The following is a 15,135-nucleotide window of genomic DNA, read 5'->3' as shown; positions in this document are numbered from 1 at the left end:
AACTTAAAATGCATTCTCCAAGCCACCAGCTGGGTTGGCAAAGTGATTTAAAGAGAGAACTGCCTTCTCCAAGCCAGCCAATGGGGTGGTGGGGGCTTTGAGAGTCACACAATATGTGTGAAAGAGCCACATGTGGCTCACAAGCCACAGTTGGCCACCCCAGTAAACGCCATCGATCCGGACTGCTCCTGCATTTTGCAAACTGGTCGCCCGTATGGCCGATCGAAAGATGAATTGCGTCACGTGCTGCCTGCCTTTTGGATTCTGTGCAACCACCCCCCAGGAATGGCAGTGGGCTTTGGCTCCATCTCGCCAGTTAGTTCATGTATTTGGCAGAGCCAGTCCCCAAAGAGGCAGCTGTGGGGAGGGCCATGTCTGAAAAGAAGCCCCGAGGCCCTTCTTTCTGCTCTGGACCTTATGAAAGAGGCTGGCTCACAGTCAAAGCCGCTCACATTAACTGGGCGCGTTTCCCAGCCGCTGGAACTCAGCAGGGCAGGGAAGGAGAAGCCGCAGAAGGCAGGGGGAAATGATTAGCAGGAAACACAGACCGAACTCCCCGTACGAAATCCAAAGTTGCTATTTGTGACACTTGGCGAGAGTGCCGCTCTGTCCCCACATATCTGTGCTGCGAGCTGGGCAGCAGCCATTTGAACACTGGGTGCATTCACACATGCTAAAGAATGAAGCTTGCATCCACTTCAGTGACTGTAAGTGGATTTTACCACTGTGCACAGTGGAATGAAAGTGAATCAAAAGAAGGAAGGAAGGAAAGAAGGGAGGGAGGGAGGGAAGAAAGAAAGAAAGGAGGGAGGAAGGAAGGAAAGAAGGAAGGGAGGGAGGGAGGAAAGGGAGGGAGGAAGGAAGGAAGGAAGGGAGGGAGGAAGGAAGGAAGGAAGGAAGGAAGGAAGGAAGGAAGGAAGGAAGGAAGGAAGGAAGGAAGGAAGGAAGGAAGGAAGGAAGGAAGGAAGGAAGGAAGGAAGGGAGGGAGGGAGGGAGGAAAGAAGGAAGGGAGGGAGGGAGGAAAGAAGGGAGGAAGGAAGGAAAGAAGGAAGGGAGGGAGGAAGGAAGGAAGGAAGGAAGGGAGGCAGGGAGGAAGGGAGGGAGGGAGGGAGGAAAGAAGGGAGGGAGGAAGGAAGGAAGGGAGGGAAGAAAGAAGGGAGGGAGGGAGGAAGGAAAGAAGGAAGGGAGGAAGGAAGGGAGGGAGGGGGGAAGGGAGGAAGGAAGGGAGGGAGGGAGGAAGGGAGAAAGGAAGGAAAGAAGGGAGGGAGGGAGGAAGAAAGGAAGGGAGGGAGGGGAGAAAGAAGGAAGGGAGGGAGGAAGGAAGGCAAATAGATGGGGACAAAGAGGTGGAAAGAAAACAACTTTAAATGCATTTAGTGATTTAAAAAGACAAATGCCTTTTCCAAGCTGGCCGATGAGTGGGGGCTGAGAGACACATGATATGTGTGAAAGAGCCACGTGTGGCTCTGGAGCTGCATTTGGCCACCCTTTCTCTATGGCATACCAAGGATTCTAGGTGAAATCCCTCCCCAAATTCCCCCCTCCAGACTCCGCCCCCCTCCACAGGCTCCACCCCCACTCCCCCCTTTGCATCAATGTCCATGAATTCTCCAGGCTGGAGTTGGGAACGTGACCCCTGCCGTCCACCTTCCGTGGGTTCCAGCTGCACTCTTGGTGGGCATTTCTCGCCTTCTGGGATAGTCCCTGAATATCTGCACGTGACTGCCCTCTGGTGGCCACAATGGAAAAAAAAACACCACAGACTTGGTCACGCTTTGTTATTTTTTTTCCCTCCTCCACTGGGTTTTTAAAAAATAAATACAGAACCGCCTGTTATCGATCCCCTCCCGTTTTCGGAAGAGCAGGGAAACGGACCTTTGCTCTCCGGAACCATAAATTATGTAACCCACCAGGACGGAGTACAAACGTAGGACAACCAGCCCCTTCCAAAAACAAATAAGCCGACTGCGCCCCCCACCCCCAGATGTCACGAAGGAGAGCAATTTTACATTATATACAGGCTAGTCTGGGGTGGGGGGAGCATCTCCCATGTCTTGAGGGGGAGGGGCGGCACCAGGCAAGCGAAAGGGACAGCAGCGCACTCTCCCCAGAAAAAGCGCGGCTGACCGTTCCATTCCCGGTGGGAGGCGGGAGGCCTCGTCTGCTTATCTTATCCTTATACTGCGTGCGTGTAAACAGCTGGGCCGGGCAGCGTCCGGGAACTAACCCCTTCAAGGGCCTTATTGCTCTGCACCCAGTGGAGCTACGTGGGCCCGCTAGCGATAATACAGGCTGCCAGTCCATAGTGTCCCAAGAGGCACCCCCCCCGCGGCCGATGCCAAAATACCATCTTTCTGAGGCCTCCTGCTACTCCCAAGCAGACAGATGCGGATATTATACGCTTGCCGGGCTTGTCCCTCTGGGGCGGTGTCAGATGGTACCTCCTGTTGAACTCAAGGAGCCGGCAAGATGTAGGCAGCTTCGGGAAAGTCCCCGCCCAGCACAAGCCGCAAAAGTCCTGGTTTCCAGCACCCTCGGCGGAGCCGTGCCAGCTTCCTGGCTCCGGCCAGCCAGCTAGCGTCTCCAGGAGTTCTTGGCCTCTTCGTGGAGTGTCTCCGGCGCTTCTTCAGGAAGGTCTTCCGGCACTGCAGGACGAGGGAAGGGAAAGGAAGAGGTTGGCGCAGGAGCAGAATCACAGGGGTGGGAAAGCTATTCCCAGCAGTGCTTTTTGCCATATGCTTTGTGCCTGTCAATTCATGGGTGGGCGGGGCTTGAAAGAGATCGGCGTTCAGATCTCCCCATCGTTTTTCAAAGGATCAAGGTCAGCCTCTGGTTTCCCCAATCATCACTGACCCCTCTCCAATACTGTATTTTTATCATTCATTCATTCATTCATTCATTCATTCATTCATTCATTCCTTGCCCTTCTCCCCAGTAGGGACTCAAGGCAGCTTAGTTTTATGACTCTGGAAAGAAGAATGCTGTCTTCCTGTCCCTTCCTAGGGCAGTGGTGAAGAAACAAAGAAGAGCCCTGCTGGATCAGACCACTGGTCCATCTAGTCCAGCATCCTGCCTCACACAGGGGTTAGCCATTTCCTCTGGAGGGCCAACAACTGGGCAGAGAGACCAAGGCCTTCATAAGAACTTCAGAAGAGCTCTGCTGGATCAGACCAGAGGTCCATCTAGTCCAGCATCCTGTCTCAAACAGTGGCCAATCAGTTCCTCTGGAGGGCCAACAACAGGGCAGAAAGGCTGAGGCCTTCATAAGAACATCAGAAGAGCCCTGCTGGATCAGACCAGTGGTCTATCTAGTCCAGCATCCTGGCTCATCCAGTGGTCATGCAGTTCCTCTGGACTGCCAACAACAGGGCAGAGAGGCTGAAGCCTTCATAAGAACATCTGGAGAGCCCTGCTGGATCAGACCACAGGTCCATCTAGTCCAGCATCCTGTCTCACACGGTGGCCAACCAGTTCCTCTGGACACCCAACTACAGGGCAGAGAGGTTGAGGCCTTCATGAGAACATAAGAAGAGCCCTCTTGGATCAGACCAGTGGTCCATCTAGTCCAGGATCCCGTCTCACCCAGTGGCCAACCAGTTCCTCTGGAGGGCCAACAGCAGGGCATAGAGGCTGAGGGAATAGAGAGCCAGTGTGGTGTAGTGGTTAAGTGTGCGGACTCTTATCTGGGAGAACCGAGTTTGATTCCCCACTCCTCCCCACTTGCACCTGCTGGAATGGCCTTGGGTCAGCCACAGCTCTGGCAGAGGTTGTCCTTGAAAGGGCAGCTGCTGGGAGAGCCCTCTCAGCCCCACCCACCTCACAGGGTGTCTGTTGTGTGTGGGGGAGGAAGATAAATGAGATTGTGAGCCGCTCTGAAATGCTGAGATTCGGAGTGGAGGGCGGGGTATAAATCCAATATCTTCTTCTTCCCCTGACGCAGCCTCTGGGCTCTGGGATTCAGATGCTTATTGCCTCTGAATGCGGAGGCTCCCCTCAGCCACCATAACTAGTAGCCACTGATAGACCCGTCCTCCATGAATCTCTCTAATTCCCCTTTAAAGAAATCTATGCCACGGCCACTGGCCACTTTCATTCAGTCCTGGAGACTGAACCAAGAAATGAGAAGGAGACTAGGGAGGGCGAGGAGCTAGAAGGTATTGTGAAGTGTAAGGATGCGTTGCGGGCAGCCAAGATCAAGAGAGTCACACGACAGCCTTCCCCAGGGCTTTTTGTGTAGCAGGACCTCCTTTGCATATTAGGCTGCACCCCCCTGATGTAGCCAATCCTCATGGAGCTTACAGCAGGCCCTGTACGAAGAGCCCTGTAAGGAATTCTAGCAGGACCTCCTTTGCATATTAGGCCACACACCCCTGATGTAGCCAATCCTCCTGGAGCTTCCAGTAGGCCCTGTACGAAGAGCCCTGTAAGGAATTCTAGCAGGACCTCCTTTGCATATTAGGCCACACACCCCTGCTGTAGCCAATCCTCCTGGAGCTTTCAGTAGGCCCTGTACGAAGAGCCCTGTAAGGAATTCTAGCAGGACCTCCTTTGCATATTAGGCCACGCCCCCTGATGAAACCAATCCTCCTGGAGCTTACAGTAGGCCCTGTACGAAGAGCCCTGTAAGGAATTCTAGCAGGACCTCCTTTCCCTATTAGGCCACACTCCTGATGTAGCCAATCCTCCTGGAGCTCACAGTAGGCCCTGTACGAAGAGCCCTGTAAGGAATTCTAGCAGGACCTCCTTTGCATATTAGGCCACACCCCCTGATGTAACCAATCCTCCTGGCGCTTCCAGTAGGCCCTGTACGAAGAGCCCTGTAAGGAATTCTAGCAGGACCTCCTTTGCATATTAGGCCACACACCCCTGATGTAGCCAATCCTCCTGGAGCTGACAGTAGGCCCTGTACGAAGAGCCCTGTAAGGAATTCTAGCAGGACTTCCTTTGCATATTAGGCCACACACCCCAGATGTAGCCAATCCTCCTGGCGCTTCCAGTAGGCCCTGTACGAAGAGCCCTGTAAGGAATTCTAGCAGGACCTCCTTTGCATATTAGGCCACACCCCCTGATGTAACCAATCCTCCTGGTGCTTCCAGTAGGCCCTGTACGAAGAGCCCTGTAAGGAATTCTAGCAGGACCTCCTTTGCATATTAGGCCATGCCCCCCTGATGCAGCCAATCCTCCTGGCGCTTCCAGTAGGCCCTGTACAAAGAGCCCTGTAAGGAATTCTAGCAGGACCTCCTTTGCATATTAGGCCACGCCCCCCTGATGCAGCCAATCCTCCTGGCGCTTCCAGTAGGCCCTGTACGAAGAGCCCTGTAAGGAATTCTAGCAGGACCTCCTTTGCATATTAGGCCACACACCCCTGATGCAGCCAGTCCTCCTGGAGCTGACAGTAGGCCCTGTACGAAGAGCCCTGTAAGGAATTCTAGCAGGACCTCCTTTGCATATTAGGCCACACCCCCCTGATGTAGCCAATCCTCCTGGAGCTTCCAGTAGGCCCTGTACGAAGAGCCCTGTCAGGAATTCTAGCAGGACCTCCTTTGCATATTAGGCCACACAACCCTGATGTAGCCAATCCTCCTGGAGCTGACAGTAGGCCCTGTACAAAGAGCCCTGGAAGCTCTTGGGGGATTGGCCACATCAGGGGTGTATGGCCTAATATGTAAAGGAGTTCCTGCTGGACAAGGAAGAAAAACGACAGGAAGGAAGTTGATTCATCTGGAACGTGACGCTGGAGGAAAGGTCTCACGGATACCGTGGGCCGCTAAACTTTCCCCGTAAGCTCAAACGGGGCTGTCATTTTACAGTTGCATGATAAGAAGGCGAGAGCCACCGGAGAAGACAAGCATGCAAGGGGAAGCGGAAGGCAGCAGGAAAAGAGGCAGACCCAGCGTGAGATGGATTGGCTTCAACGATTGGGATGGGACGTGGCTCAGTGGTAGAGCATCTGCTTGGGAAGCAGAAGGTCCCAGGTTCAATCCCTGGCATCTCCAAAAAAGGGTCCAGGCAAATAGGTGTGAAAAACCTCAGCTTGAGACCCTGGAGAGCCGCTGCCAGTCTGAGAAGACAAGACTGACTTTGATGGACCGAGGGTCTGATTCAGTATAAGGCAGCTTCATATGTTCATATAACGAGGAGGCCACAAGGCCCGCCCCCCTCAGAGCAAGGCTGTTAATGGCAGGGTGCATTGGAGCAGGGGTCGTTTCATGAGAGCAGGGGCAAACTGCTTAATGTAGGAGCCACATGGAATAAACCTCAGATGTTTGAGAGCCGCAAGGTACGAACAACAGATGCTGGATAGCTGCAAGACAGGAAGGCAGGCAGGCAGGCAAATAAATGGGTGAGGGAAGGAGGGAGAGAGGGAAAGAAAGCAACTTTAACCAACTGGCTTGGAGAAGTTTTTTAAAGAGAGAAATGCCTTCTCCAAGCCGGCCAACAGGGCAATGGGGGTTTCAAGAGCCACACAATGCATGTCCAAGAGCCACGGTTTGGCCACTCCTGTCATAGAGAAAGAGGTGCCGGAGCTCATTAGCACAACTCATTTGCTTATGCCACATCACCTGAAAGTGTAATAAATTATATCAGCTCAGCATCTACCTTCAAATGCTTCTGGAATCATGATTGTCATTAAAAATCATCCTTTTTACATAACTTTCTCCTGTGTGGCCACAGTGGCATGAGGAAGATTTCCACCTGCCCGCTTTCTATGTTTTGTCTCTTCTCCCATTTTTGGCGGGGGGAAAATATTTAAAAGTTTATCAAATCTTATGAGTTTAGCAAAAATTCTCACGGGGGTTTAAACGATGAAGCCCAGAAGCAAGTTTTTTTTTGGGGGGGGGGGATGGGAGTAAGAAAGAAAGAGCACAATAAAATTTAGTTCCGGGAGCTCCTGCCCAAGAAGAAGAAGACCGCAGATTTATACCCCACCCTTTTCTCTGAATCAGAGACTTGGAGTGGCTTACAATCTCCTATATCTTCTCCCCACAACAGATACCTTGAGAGGTGGGTGAAGCTGAAAGGGCACAGCAGCTGTCCTTTCAAGGACAGAGACTCAGAGCGGCTCATAATCTCCTGTATCTTCTCCCCCCACAACGTGAGGTGGGTGGGGCTGAGAGGGCTCTCCCAGCAGCTGCCCTTTCAAGGACAACCTCTGCCAGAGCTATGGCTGACCAGAGGCCATTCCAGCAGCTGCAAGTGGGGAATCAAACCCGGTTCTCCCAGATAAGAGTCTGAACCACTACACCAAACTGGTACACTTAACCACTACACCAAAATGAGGCCTGTGTTGGAGGGCGTTCATTCGTAGGGTTGCCATAAACCAGAAGCATTCTAGCAGGAACTCCTTTGCATATTAGGCCACACACCCCTGATGTAGCCAATCCTCCAAGAGCTTACAGCGCTCTTAGTACAGGGCCTACTGTAAGCTCCAGGAGGATTGGCTACATCAAGGGGGTGTGGCCTAATATGCAAAGCAGCTCTGGCTAGAATTCCACCCCGGATCAGAAGCTATCTGTCGGCACTTCACGCTCAATAATGGGGTGGCTTGCCCTGTTGCCCTGTTACTGAAAGGGCCCCTCATCATGGGACGGATCTTTACCTTGGCACTTGGAGCAGCAGGCGTCCTCCGTCCTCCCTTCTCTGGAGCAAGAGGCCAGGGAGCATTCCTGACGCTGGCAGTGCGTTTCCCCAGACTGGAAAGCAGGAGGGTGGGAAGAGGTTTTTAGCCATGGGCCAAGATTGGGGGGCAGAGTTTCACAGCTGAAAACGGGGGCGCGTTCCCAAGAATCTGGTTTCCGTGCCAAACCCAGCTGTGTGAATGTGTAGCGGCTGAACGAGGACACTGGAGACGAGCAGGGTTTTTTTTTTTTGTAGAGGGAACTCCTTTGCATATTAGGCCACACCTCTCTGATGTAGCCAATCCTCCTGGAGCTTCCAGGGCTCTTCGTACAGGGCCTACTGTCAGCTCCAGGTGGATCGGCTACATTAGGGGTGTGTGGCCTGATATGCAAAGGACTTCCAGCTACAAAAATAAGCCCTGGAGACGAGGGTTCAGATCTCCCCAACTCAGGCATGGCGCTCATGGTGGGGAACTCAAATCAGTCACTTCTCTCTCAGCCTGAACTTCTGAGATGAGGCAGGCGGCAATCCAGGGCAGGGCCTTCTTGGTCTTGGCACCAAATCTCTGGAACTTTCTCTCCCCGAGGAGATCTCCTAGGGGTTGCCAGCCGCCAGGGGGGGCCTAGAGATCTCCCGCTATTACAACTGACCTCCAGACGACAGAGCTGTTCCCCCGGAGGTAATGGCTAGTTTGCCCCCCCCCCACGCCCTCCCTCGCAACAGCGGCTCGCTTACCACACACCAGCAGGTGATGCACTTCATCTCCCCGAAAGGGGGCACGGTGGGGTGCCAGCTCTCGTTGTGCATGTACCACTGGCGCCCAAACCGGCAGGCCCGGGGTCCGTCGGCCTGCATCATGTCCGACAGCGCGACGGGACTCTGCTCGGAGGCTGCCGGAAGAAGAGGGGGATGGGGAGCAGGGAAAAGGGGGGTGAGGAGATTAGAGAGAGAGACAGGGGTCGTTTTGTAGAAACAGAGGTGCCAGAGCTCATTAGGAGAAGAAGACGATATTGGATTTATATCCCGCCCTCCACTCCGAAGAGTCTCAGAGCGGCTCACAATCTCCTTCACCTTCCTCCCCCACAACAGACACCCTGTGAGGTAGATGAAGATATTGGATTTATATCCCGCCCTCCACTCCGAAGAGTCTCAGAGCGGCTCACAATCTCCTTCACCTTCCTCCCCCACAACAGACACCCTGTGAGGTAGAAGAAGATACTGGATTTATATCCCGCCCTCCACTCCGAAGAGTCTCAGAGCGGCTCACAATCTCCTTTACCTTCCTCCCCCACAACAGACCCCCTGTGAGGTGGGTGGGGCTGAGAGAGCTCTCACAGAAGCTGCCCTTTCAAGGACAACCTCTGCCAGAGCTATGGCTGACCCAAGGCCATGCTAGCAGCTGCAAGCGGAGGAGTGGGGAATCAAACCCGGTTCTCCCAGATAAGAGTCCGTGCACTTAACCACTACACCAAACTGAGCACAAATTTGCATATGCCACATCACCGGAAGGTGAACTAAATTATATCAGCTCAGCATCTACCTTAAAATGCTTCTTGAATTAGAATTGTCATAGTAAAGCCTTACTCCCATCGTACTTTTTCGGTTATTTTCTCCTATGTGGCCACAGCGGCACGATGAAGATTTCCATCTGTTTGCTTGATATATTTTGGTTATTTCCCCCCCCTTTTTTTTTTTGGTGGGGGAAAATATCAGAAAGTTTGTCCAATCTCAAAGTTCAGCAAAATTCGCACAGGGGGTTTGAACAACGGAGCACAGAAGCAAGCATTCTGGGAAGGGGAATAAGAAAGAAAGCACACTGAAATTTAGAGGTTCCGGAGTTGTGCTCCTGTGAACTTCTGCCCGAAATAAGGCCTGAAGAGAGTTAAGACTCCTGAGCCCACCTCGGTGGGGTAGGGCGGGATATAAATCGAATAAAGTAAAGTAAAGTAAAGTTTGTCAACTATCACACATGTCGACACTGGGACTTCCCTAAGATCTCTTTCAAATGAAGACTGCAGAAGAAGACCGCAAATTTATACCCCACCCTTCTCTCTGAATCAGAATCTCAGAGTGGCTCACAATCTCCTTTATCTTCTTCCCCCACAACAGACACCCTGTGAGGTAGGTGGGGCTGAGAGAGCTATCCCAGAAGCTGCCCTTTCAAGGACAACAGACACCCTGTGAGGTAGGTGGGGCCGAGAGAGCTCTCCCAGAAGCTGCCCTTTCAAGGACAACAGACACCCTGTGAGGTAGGTGGGGCCGAGAGAGCTATCCCAGAAGCTGCCCTTTCAAGGACAACAGACAACCCGGAAAGGTAGGTGGGGCCGAGAGAGCTATCCCAGAAACCGCCCTTTCAAGGACAACAGACACTCTGTGAGGTAGGTGGGGCCGAGAGAACTATCCCAGAAGCTGACCTTTCAAGGACAACTCCTGCGAGAGCTATGGCTGACCCAAGGCCATTCCAGCAGGTGCAAGTGGAGGAGTGGGGAATCAAACCCGGTTCTCCCCGATAAGAGTCCACGCACTTAACCACGACGCCAAACTGGCTCTCTGGTTCAGTAAACTCAGCAAACTATCGTCGCAGTAAAAGTTTACTGTCTCGGTAAATTCGGTCAACATAGAGGACTGCCATGCTATTCGTGGTGCCTGTGAACTTGGCTCAACTTTAACCATCTTCTTGGGAATCAGCCATCTGTGCCCACTTGGAGGTCAAGATGCCCATTTGGTGACTGACAGCCTTTCTATGCGCTGGAGCCAAAACAAGCCTCAGCTTTTTTGAGATTCTGCAGGGACTCTGGTTTAGAAAGAAGGGCGAATTCCGGAGGGAGGGAGACAGCCGGAAAACGACTGCCGGGAAGGGACTGTGCTTCGTAGGCTTCATTACCAACCTCCAGGTGATGGCTGGAGATCGGAGATTACAACCGAGCCCCTCCCCCAATCCCGCCCTCCTCAGGCTCCGCCCCCCAAATCTCCAGGTCTTTCCCAACCCGGAGTTGGCAACCCTCTTCCTCGCTGCCTGTTCTTTATCCCGCTGTTTTTAAAATAGAAAATCTTCAAAAAGAATGCGTTACTTTGAAACTCTTCTTGATTCGTTTTTGTTTGGAGGATTCGTTTTGGCTAGAATTCTTCCCTTTTCCGGGTGGACAAAAGGACCGGCTCGCTCAGGCCCATGGGGACACCTGTCTCAGGTATTGAGCTCTTAGATCTCCCCCCAGGCAGGGGCGTGTCTGCGACAGTATGCAACACGACTAGGATGCCCAGGTGGTTTTAAATACACGCTTGCAACAGAAGGTGAAGCATTTCAAAGGAGGCATGGGAGGGTGGCAGGGGGCCGGACTGGCATCGGCATATCTGGCAGTGGGGAAGCTGCCAAAGCACAGGGGTTTTGGCTGTGGTGCCATTACCGCCCCCCCCACCCACTCACTCACTATCCCTTCCGATTCTCTCTGCTGCAGCCACTGCCTGGTACCCCCGGGAAACACCTGCTGGAGCGTGAGACTCATAAATAGCGTGGTATCTATCGCAATCTCTTCAACATTTTTATAGTAAAGTCAGTAATTCATACAGTTAGAACCGTATGTATCAACTGAGCACGTACAAGACTTCTAGAGAATACACTTCACATAATAAAGCGCTGAGTGCAAAAGGTGCCTGTATAGTAAGTAGTAACGGTTCATTCGAAGACTCCACAGGTCCACCTCCGACGGAGCCTGAAGTCGGCTGACACTTGCTGCGCTGTTTCAAATTCTTTTGTCGAAGAGGGGAGATAGACGTTCTTCCGACATTCTTGCAACAAGGAAACGTTCAGAAGCACCTACAAGCACTTGCAAACCTTCCAAGGGCATAATAAGAATGTCGGAATGTAAGAATGTGGGAAGAACTTCTATCTCCCCTCTGTGACGAAAGAATTGGAAACGGCGTGGCAAGTGTTAGCCGGTTTCGAGGTGGACCTGCGGAGTCTTCTAAGAGTGAACTGTTGTTACTTACTATACAGGCACCTTTTGCGCTCAGCACTTCGTTATGAGAAGTACCGTATATTCTCTAGAAGTTTTGCATGTGCTCAGTTGATATGTATGGTTCCAATTGTATGAGTTACTGGCTTTACTACAAAAATGTCGAAGAGATTGTGACAGATATCACTATATTTATGGGGTTTTTTGACAAATGGATATAAGTGATTTTGATGTTTTTTTCATTATTATATCACGGTATTTGTTAGGTTTGCTCTCTCCCCGTGATTCTCCCTTGTTGTATCAATTTCCGTGGAGTGAAAGACTCAAAGCAGCAGTACTGCAGTACTATGATCTCAACTCTCTGCTCACGACCTGAGTTCTATCCCAGCGAAAGCTGGCTCAGGTAGCCGGCCCAAGGTTGACTCAGCCTTCCATCCTTCTGAGGTGGGTAAAACGAGTACCCAGTTTGCTGGGATGAAAGCGTAAAAGACTGGGGAAGGCAATGGCAAACCACCCCGTAAAAAAGTCTGCCGTGAAAACATTGTGAACGCAATGTCACCCCAGAGTCGGAAACGACTGGTGCTTGCACAGGGGACCTTTCCTTTCCTACATAACTCTTAAGTGTGTGGAGGTGTTGTCTTCTCAAATAGGATGCCTCTCTTTGTCTTAACCTGGAAGCTTCCTTCTGACCCCTCCTCTCTGTCTCTCCCTTTGTCCTCTCACTGACTCATATGGCATTCCGTGGAGACACATGTCTCTGCAGGTCTTTCCTGCAGAGACAAGGCCTTTGTACTCCACACACACACACACACACACACACGGTGATGGTCAAGCTGGCCGGTTGTGGTAGGGAAAGGACTCTTTAAACTAAGCTTCTCTCTATCTCCTTTTGAATGCAACCCGAACTAGATCTACTTAAATAAATATAAGTTTACCTGTTTTTTTTTTTTTGCAATCTATTTCTCCGGAGATTTATTTGCTGCACTCCGCAGTATCATGCTTCTACGACTGGGCAAAACTCCGCTAATATGAACCAAATATTCCAGTAAGCTCTGCAGGCAGCTGTACGCAGGGGTCGTTTTGTAGAAAAATAGGTGGTGGAGCTAATTGGCATAACTCATTAGCATATGCCCCCCCCGCCACCAACCAAAAGCAAGCCGATGCAAGAAAGGAGAGCCCTGGGCAAGCGAGGCCTGCTTGGGCTGGCTACAGATCCAGCCAGCCCAAGCAGGCTTCACTCACCTGGGGCTTTCCTCGGCCGCCCTCCCCCAGCCAAAAGGCCAGCGAGCCACCCGCCACCCAAAATCGCATAAGGAGAGGAGAAAGGGTGGTGCAGGCTTCTCCAGAGGTTAATGAGGGCTGCTGGGGGTGTGGCAAAGCTCCTGGTGGCTGGCTGGCTGCCCGCTCTCCTAATCCAGGGATTTTTATTCAATGGACAAGTTAGGTAGGGAGGAGGAGGGGGAAGCCTCAGAAAGGTTCAGGAGCTGCGCTCCTATGAGCTCCTGCTGAATTCAAGGCCTGGCTGTAAGCAAGGGCAAAGGGAAAGGTTTGTGTGAGCAGGTAAGGAAAGGATGCACAAGTAGGTGGGAAGGCGGGGGGGGGGGAAGGCAGGAATTCCTGGTGGTGGGCAGAGGAGGGAAGGGGGGCCCTGGGATCTCTCCACTGGGGCCCCCCAAAACCTGGAACCAGCCCCAGAGAGGCTCAACTTGCAGACTGGGCAATTGTTATCCTCCCCCCTTTGCTCCTTAAGCAACAGCTTTCCTGCTGAGATCTCACAGCAGCAATAAGAGCGCCCCCACGGAGCTGTGGCTTCAAAAGGGACAGCCACTGAGCGCAGCCCAGCCCCAGGTACTGTCCCGGCACACGCAGCTCACCTGGGCATTGCTTGCAGCAGTCGGATGGGCTGGCACGGACGGGGTTGGCGCAGGTCAGGCGTGGGCACTGCACTTTCTCGCAGTGCACTTCTCCCGTGGTGCCCTGTGCGGGGACAGCAGTGGCAAGGTCAGTGCGTGAACGTCCGAGCGTACGGGACCAGCTCCGAAACTCTTTGACTCTCATCAGAGCTCAGGGAGGCGAGTTCAAATCGCCACTCCGCCGCGATGCTCACTCGGGGGAGCCGGGGCCCACCTCCCACTCTCAGCTTCGCTTGCGACTGTAGATATCATGTAATGAGAATGGCTTCTTATACCCCCCAAAAACTGGAAAGATCAGGTTTGGACCTAATGACCAGCTATCAAGAGATTTGCCAGGCTTGCAAATCTCCGGGGGAAAAAACAGCAACCGTTAACGTCACGGCATTCCTTCCGTTTCCTCCTTTCTGATAATGGTACTTTGGGAAGCAACCACAAGGCTATTGTGAACTCTTGCGGACTAAGCAAGATGTTATCTTCCACGCCGGACGTTCCTGTGACGCTCCATTTTGTCATTTATTTATTTGATTTATATCCCGCCCTACCCCACCAAGGCGGGCTCAGGGCGGCTCACAATGCAAAGGTTCTAACATAAAGTTCAAATTTAAATATAATAACAATTTACACAGTTAAGAAATTAAAACATTAAAAAACATTAAAAACAGGGCATTCGTCCAACAACATGCAATCCATACACTTCCTTCAGTTTTTGGGACTTTAGTGGTTTGGTGCCGGTCAGTTATAGGCCAACCGGAAGAGGACTGTCTTACAGGCCCTGCGGAATTGTCCAATATCCCGCAGGGCCCTGACCTCTTCCGGTAACTGGTTCCACCAGCAAGGGGCTGTTATTGAGAAGGCCCTGTCCCTGGTTGACTTCAACCGGGCCTCCTTAGGCCCGGGGATTACGAGCAGGTTTTGGGAGCCAGATCGCAGTACTCTCTGGGGAACATATGGGAAGAGACGGTCCCTAAGGTAGGCAGGCCCTAGACCATTGTATGTTGAGACTAGAATGGTTTCGAAGAACTGGAGAACATATATAAAAGAAAGACTGCTTGCCCAGCAAGCTGAAATTCATTCCCTCCTCAAGAACTCACGTCCGAGTCTTCATTGCAACAGCGACCGTAAAAGAGGGGCGAGGAAAACCACGTCCAGTGCTGTGGACTCCTCAGGAGGAGGGCAGGAGAAAAATGCAGGAGAAGCGTGGCTCACCCAGGGGGGCTGCCCGCCCGTCTCACCTTGCACGTGCAAATGGCGCATTTGATGAGGCCGAAAGGGGGGACCACGGGGTGCCAGCGGGTGCCTGCCCCTCGCCACGTCTTGTCGCCGTCAAAGTAACAACCTACAGCACGAGAAGGAGAGAGGAAGTCAGGCGGCCATATATGCGAACACATATGAAGCTGCCTTATATGGAACCAGACCAGGGGTGGAATTCTAGCAGGGGGTCCTTTGCATATTAGGCCACACCCCCCCTGATGTAGCCAATCCTCCTGGAGCTTACAAGGCTCTTTTTTGTAAGCTCTTGGAGGATTGGCTACATCAGAGAGGTGGGACTTAATACGCAAAGGAGCTCCTGCTAGAATTCCACCCCTGAACCAGACTATCGGTTCATCAAGGACAGTAGAGTCTACTCAGATGAGGAGCTGCTCTCCAGG

General features: G+C 52.3%; 1 protein-coding gene across 1 annotated transcript in view; it reads right to left on the bottom strand.

The window, feature by feature from the left end:
- Window positions 1-1,768: 1,768 nt before the first annotated feature.
- The window catches only part of CHRD (chordin), a 104,512-nt gene continuing 91,145 nt past the window's right edge, over window positions 1,769-15,135 (bottom strand). Inside the window, 5 exon segments of the mRNA XM_060242720.1 lie at window positions 1,769-2,645; window positions 7,601-7,694; window positions 8,356-8,510; window positions 13,448-13,550; window positions 14,719-14,822. Of these exon segments, the coding sequence (XP_060098703.1) occupies window positions 2,575-2,645; window positions 7,601-7,694; window positions 8,356-8,510; window positions 13,448-13,550; window positions 14,719-14,822 (527 nt within the window). The 3' untranslated portion in view covers window positions 1,769-2,574.

This window comes from Heteronotia binoei, chromosome 6 (assembly GCF_032191835.1).
Source record: "Heteronotia binoei isolate CCM8104 ecotype False Entrance Well chromosome 6, APGP_CSIRO_Hbin_v1, whole genome shotgun sequence".
Classification (NCBI taxonomy): domain Eukaryota; kingdom Metazoa; phylum Chordata; class Lepidosauria; order Squamata; family Gekkonidae; genus Heteronotia; species Heteronotia binoei.
Note: the sequence above shows the minus strand (reverse complement) of the source record. Positions and strands in the feature narration are given on the sequence as shown.